This window comes from Gossypium hirsutum, chromosome A03 (genome assembly GCF_007990345.1).
Source record: "Gossypium hirsutum isolate 1008001.06 chromosome A03, Gossypium_hirsutum_v2.1, whole genome shotgun sequence".
NCBI classification, from domain to species: Eukaryota; Viridiplantae; Streptophyta; class Magnoliopsida; order Malvales; family Malvaceae; genus Gossypium; species Gossypium hirsutum.
This window is the reverse complement of record NC_053426.1, coordinates 49,501,586-49,508,623: the sequence shown is the minus strand read 5'-3', so window position 1 is coordinate 49,508,623 and position 7,038 is coordinate 49,501,586. Positions and strand designations below refer to the sequence as shown.

General features: G+C 33.2%; 1 protein-coding gene across 1 annotated transcript; it reads right to left on the bottom strand.

Annotated features, from left to right (window-relative positions):
* Nucleotides 1-2,403: 2,403 nt before the first annotated feature.
* On the bottom strand, nucleotides 2,404-6,685 carry LOC107887198 (E3 ubiquitin-protein ligase PRT1). Its single transcript, XM_016811368.2, has 7 exons — nucleotides 6,421-6,685; nucleotides 5,569-5,597; nucleotides 5,312-5,491; nucleotides 4,398-4,778; nucleotides 4,148-4,312; nucleotides 3,329-3,447; nucleotides 2,404-3,035 (listed from the first exon to the last, which is right to left on the bottom strand). The coding sequence occupies exons 1-7, from the start codon at nucleotides 6,594-6,596 to the stop codon at nucleotides 2,631-2,633; spliced, it is 1,455 nt and encodes a 484-aa protein (XP_016666857.1). The 5' UTR covers nucleotides 6,597-6,685; the 3' UTR covers nucleotides 2,404-2,630.
* Between the last annotated feature and the right edge of the window lie 353 nt (nucleotides 6,686-7,038).

Here is a 7,038-nt window from a genome sequence, read left to right as displayed (position 1 = left end):
CTAGCTCGTTGAAACCAGAAATAAATTGAATGTTGAATAAAATGAATAGAAATGGAAATGTTAGAGAAATGGGACACATTTGGAAATGAATGTGGTTTCTCTAAATGAAAATGACCTGGAAATGAATTTATGGTTTTCAAATAAATAAAGTTTGAAATTGGAAATAAATTTATTGGTCATAATAAAATCGTTGAATGTAGAAATATTAAATATATTTTCTCATAGATTCTTTTATGGTAAACTCGTCATGATATCAATGGAATTAGAATTTGGTTGAGAAAATTTTTTAATTGAAATATTATTTAATTTAAATTAATTTAAGATGTTTATTTTGGAAAATAAAAAACAAATATCGGGTTGGGTCGAATTATAAAGTACTGAGTTGAAAGTCCAGGAAGTACTTGTAATTGAACCTAATATGAGAGAGGCCCAAAAGCCCTTAATGTTTAAGAGAGGAACGAAAAACCCTAGTTTGTTTAACTAGGGTTGCTGCCCCTCCTACTCCTAGTTAGACGAGGAGTAGATTTTTCTATTGAAATAGACTTCTACAATTCAACAAGTGTTTTACTTCTTCTCTCTATAAATAGACGACATCGGTAGGGCTAAATATACAACTTTAAGATATTGTTACTCTGCCGAAAATAGTGAGATTTTATTCTCTAAGTATTAAATATATTTTCCAAAATAACAATTCTATCGGTTTCTATTTAGAAGAATTTTTTCTTTCTCATTGAAAGTAAAGAAAATTATTTTTGGTTCTGTGTTTGATTCGAATTGTTTGAGCCTACACTTGAAATAGTTCGTGGTACGGAATAACGGAGAAGGTCATTCGGTTGAAAGCTAAGAAAAACAAGAATTTGTCTAGCCGAAAACACATGTGAGATTTTGGTAAAAAGTTTATTGTTATAAATATCACAAACTGACTTGGTTTTCAAAATATTTATTTTCTGTTGTGCGAGAAAATTGTTTTCTACCAAGATTTTTTCCAACAGTGTAGACCCTGGTTTCAAATGATGCACAGTGTAGGTGATATGGAGCACCGATGGAGACCATTCTACGTGCTCTTGTGATTTCCAAATATCTTTTGAAACCCTTGCTCTAGTTGGCATTAATGACGGGTTACTTAATGTTGTTTTAGTTAGTTGCATTGATTGGTTCAAACTAGCTACGAGGATAGTGGATAAGGATGCATTTACCAGCTTGATGGTCTTGATTTGGAACTTATGGAATGAACGCAACAATGCCTTTCTGAGAGGAAGAATTACGATGCCCAATTTGATCCTTGATCGAGTGAGAGGATTGCACGAAGTGTTTCATGTGCATAATTTGATTCATTAGCCTATGATTCTGTCCTGTTCACAACAAGTTGGATGGAAGAACTCTCAAGGTAAATGAGGATGCGACCTCCGATCAAGCATGGAACCACGTAGGATCAATGTCGCGGTGCACGACATGGATGGGCTAGTCCATTGTGGAATTGCGCTATAGTATGTGTCGATCTTTCATAGGCAGAAGCTGAGAATATAATATGCGAGTTGCGGCTTGCACATTCAATGGGTTTTCGACATGTTATGATAGAAAGTGGCTGTGCAATGTGATTATTAAGCTTAAATTAGAGATGACAAAACTTGAATCGTCCGATAAATTTCGAACCAGTCTTTTCCATTTTGAATGGTGCAAATATTTTTGTTTGAAAAGTGGATGTGGCGGGTAAGTTTATTTTTTTTTGAATAGTAGATCCGGAGTGATTATAGTAATTGTTTATCTCGTCTTAACCCGCTTCACTATAAAAAATTATCATTTACAACATACTTGATTATGATGACTTTAATTACTAAGATACACTCATTGGAAAGGAAAAACTCTCAGAATAGCCCTCCTTTTCTCTAAGTTAATAATTTATATAATTAATGTTTCCTAAAATACAAATAACATTACAAATATTGTAATAATTTGAATAATTGTATAAAACATTATGAAAATTGTAATAATTTATATAATTGTATAATATTCTATGTAATCTAGTTATGCTTTGAATAATTGTTTGATTTCACAAAATTACAATTATTGTAATAATTTGCGTAATTAAATAAAATTTTTGATGTTATATAAAATGTTACAAAATTAATAATAATGCGCAACTAAATAATATTTTGTATAATTACTTAAAATATAATTTTTTTAATATTTTGTATAATTAAATAATGCTTTATTTTTTAAAAACAAAACAATTAATATGCAATATTATGATTTTTTTTAATAAGCCAAACCGAATATTATTTTAAAGAAAAACCAAACCAATTAATCAGTTTATATTTTAAAAATTTTAAGAAATAAGATATTTAATAATTCAAAAATAAAATAGTTATTTATATTTAAAAAATAAAAAAATTAGAAATTAAATAAAGAATAAGATTCTATTCAATTCAAATGGTACTGAAAACCAATTCCAAATAGCACATTAAAGTTCGAATTGATTAGTTTTCCCCATTTTTTTCTTAGCCCTAGACGGGGTGGTAGGATTCCGGTATCCTTTATCTCAAAAGAAGGCATTTAAGGTACAAAAGTTTAACAATAACTTATTACGATTGTGAAATATAGATTGAAAAACTTCACAATTGTCTACAGTTTTAAGTCAAACCTGATGAAATATTATCACTTGGATCCTCAGAGTTATCCTCGTGATCCAAGGAGACATCAACTGAAAATATCAAAGGCGAAATATCTTCAGGCTCTTGAGAAACACCATGGCTTTCATCCGCTTGCATACCAGGAGTATGAGAAGCACCATCCATATGTTCCGAAGCATCTAAGCCACCATCATCATCATCATCAGATTGTTCAGAGTTCAGTCTTAGCATAAGGTCCCGTATGCTTAACGGCTGTACAATTTTAAATTGATGATCTGGTTTATGCTGCTGATTAAATCGGCCTGGGATTGTGGCCGGAGATTTGTAGCATGATTCACATAGGTCAAAACCTATTTTCTCCACACAGTCTTTGCATTTGTATCTCTCCCCAATTATTGGTGACATCTGAAACAAAAACGTATGATATAGCATTGATAAAAGGTATTTTATAACCATAGCAAATAAACAACCATAGAGCTTGTAATTGCAAACATGATATACCAAACTATATCTGCTTTAGGGTGGCACCAAAAAGGAATAAATGAGAAAAAAGAAAACCCATTATAATAACAGAGTTGTTCTTTTCACATTACTAATGAAATCAACAAAAAGGAATATTATGTCTTAATTAAGGTTTCTTGTTCTGGAAACCTGTTAAGCTAATTCATTGGAAATCACTGAATTTTAACTCAACTTACCCCACAATAATCACAGCCCACTGCAACATGAACTTTTGGCCCATTGCCGAAAAACCAGGATGAGTATACATCACTAGATATTGATGTCAGCTGGTTTGCATGTCGTGGAGCTTGTGTACCTAAGCTCAAACCGAAAAATCATGATGAGTATACATCACTAGATACTGATGTCAGCTGGTTTGCATTCGTTGAGCTTGTGTTGAACCTAAGCTCAAATAGCAGAAATGAGTTAAACTAAAAACAGAACAGCAAAATAAAGAAGTAAAAAAGTCTATAAAGTTTAACACTTTGTGGCGCATAATTGACAATAAAAAAGTATATACTTACACCTTGTCAGGTTAAGAATGCAAGGAAAAAAGGGACAAACTCTAGATTTCATTTTCCCAAGAAAAATAAACTATTAAAGAACTTTTTGTACGTGTGTGCACATGCATGTGGATTTCAGAAACAGAGACAGTCAAGAACAACACAAGCAGCTACAGTCTGCAGGTGTTAAGAACCATTTTCCCTTCCCTGTAGCCTAGATGCTTTGCATGGCATAATATGCTTAGTTGCAGTTTTGGGGAAATGCACCATGGATTGACCAGAAAGATTGATGATGCTCTCACTAAGACATGCATATGAACGTGGGGAAATGCACCATTCTTTCCTGCCTTACCAAAAGATTTAATTTGAACCATATGTTCTTTTTATGGTTCAAATTAAATCTTTTTGTAAGGCAGGAAAGAATGGTACAATGATCAAAGCACCCTAATGATGAATGACGTTGAACATAAATGATATAAACATCATATATAATTCTGAGAGCAGGATACTAACAATTGGGTTCTTTGAGTCTTTCTGAATATTCCTCAGGAAACTGCTTTGCCAAGAAATCGTGTAGAATCAAACAAACACCCGGAAACCCATTTGGTTGCAAGCTTTCACAAACTTGACACCTGAGCATTTCATCCTTTGGAATAACAAAACAAGTTTCACAATATACTGCACCAAAGAAGAGAGAAAAGCATGTGGTAAACAATAATATCCTCTAATCCTTTTGACACAAATGGAAAGAAATATAAACTACCATGGCCACAATTGAGAACAACTGGTCGAAAGAGCAACCTATTGCATGCAGCACAGAGTAAATCAGCAACAGAAACCACCTTTTCATCTCTACGTTCAGAATCATTGCTTAGCGAAGTCTTTCCTTGGTTCAAAGCAATTGCATCAACTTCAAGACTCTCTGAATTACTCGTTATGCCATTTTCATCCTCCATAGTTGTTTTAGGTGAATCTCTGAATGATGATGATTCCAAAATATTTGAACAACTTTCTGAATGCCCGTCCATTTGGAGATGAGCAGAGGTGTTGTTATTCCTCAGAATATCTGAATTCTCACAAAGATTTGGTTCAACTAAATTTTGATCAAACTGAAGTGAGAAGTGGCCAGCTCTCTTCTCTTCTTCTGAACAAGGAAACAACAAATAAATCATTTTCCAACTCTTGAAGAGGTGGGGACAGGTGGGAAGAGAGTCTATGGAAAAAAAGTTTCTCCACCTGACAAGAAGCAAATTTTAGTCTTTCAAATGACCAAAAAGGACTTTGGTCAAAAGTTTTATCTTCCATGCATCAGTAAGAATTTCCTCACATACTGTTTCATACTAATTTATCATAATAAATCTGATTTTACAGGAGCGAGTTAGTACTATGCAACTAGTTGGTAATTCACATCATCACAGTGTACAAGTATCTGCAGCATTTAGGAGCAATGTTGAACTTCATCATTTCAATATTTGTTTTCTGGCTACTAGGTAGAAGAGATGTCCGTATCACAATAACCACTTCTCTACAAGCAGGAAATATTTAAAAGTTCACTAAAGCTTTAAGATGATTTAGTCAATTCACCAAAAAATGATAAAAGCAATTTTTCCAGCCAAAACATATAATTTATTAACAAATATTTTAGCATTTAAAGAAGAGGAGAAAGAATAAAGATACCTCTCACTTGTCTTTCCCTTCTATTATAAGCTACAGGATACAGCTTCAGGAGCAAAAAATGCAGCATCTGACAGACACTTGGGAAATGATTGTATGGGCACCGACAAATGGGGCAATGGGACTCATGAACATGATTCATTGCATTGTAGACACACCAAAAGCATGACATATGCCCACAGGCTGCGAATATGGAATGTAAAGGCAGCTTACAGGTAAAATCACACATCAAAACTTAGTTAAGCATATTGCTTGCTTACCTAATACAACAGGCTTGTAAAGTAGTTCCCTGAAAAACAGAAGGAAATCACCTTCAAACAAAGAGCTTCGATAAACTAAAAAGTACACCCAAATTGCAAGATGCTGTACACCATATAAGATCGGTGACCAAACACTTCACTTCTGCTCATTGATTGATATATGATTCTTTTTCACTAATAAATTCCCAGAAGAAAAGAATTAAAAGCATAATGAAAAGAATGAATTATATGCTGTTATGACAATAAATGGAAGAACACAGCAACGAAGTAAACAAGTAGGAGTTGCGATAGAAATTAATGATACCCACATATTAATTCAAAATTTGGAAGTTTTGTAACAAGTATGTTTTCTTCTAGCCACTAAAAGAATTCATTACTTAAATGAATAATCTGAGGTAAGGTCAAATTACAGTCATCAAATATCCACTAAGATGCTATGCAAGCTTTACCTAAGCTTGCTTTCTCAAACCTTTATATAAGTCTAACAATATCTTGTTCCTATCTAAAATTATTACGTATAAACAATTCTATAATATCAATCTACCGAATCGCCTCCCAGCTAAATCTTGTATGCCTAACGGAAATTCGAAGTAGCATCTATCTATATCCCTAAAAATTGCATTTAAAATTCCTAAATTTCTAAAAACTACATTTAATAAGATTTTTAAAAAATTAAAAAATAAAATAAAATCCTTGGGATAAGATTATACTCGGATTAATTTACCTTCCCTATCACATCACATATACTTCTGATGACAAACTCGAAACAAATTGCCCAAAAGATCATGTAATAACATATATATAGACAAATAACTAAAACAGGGGTAATTAGGAATAAAAAAAAAAACTGACAGGCAAATGCAACATTGGAACTCGTCGAAGAATTCCTCAGAAGGAAGATCATTGGTTGCTTCCCTTTCCCCTTCCGCTTCACCTTTTCGTTGTTGATGTTGTTCAAGACATTCATCTTTCTTTGTTTCAGTTAGGGTTTCATCGATATTGATATTGGTTTTCTCCTCTTTCTCCATTTTTTTCCCTCTGAAACCCAAAGAAACGGGAGGAAAGTAAATAAATATATAATTAGAAAGTTGGGAGGCGACAACGGGGGAGAGATATGCTGTTTGGTTTTGCCGTTTAGGCCTTTGCTTTATGTTATGAGCTGGCATATTGGGCCTGACCGATAATGGGCTTCAAGTCAAATTTTGACTTTCTTTTTTTTTTAAATAAGAGATAATATGTAATTTAGCCCCTTGTCCATTTGTACTTTGTTGGTCTCTAAATATTTTTTGAACCTAATTGCTTCCAGAATTTGTATTTTGTCAACCAGGTTTGTCCCTCCACCGAAATAGTTAATATTGTTCCAGTACAGCCAGTACACTCCGATCTAGCCAAAAAACGGAACCCTTTTGCATGCTTTTTGTTTCAACTCAAATTCCAGCTTGTTTCACTTGTACAACATTTTTCGCTATG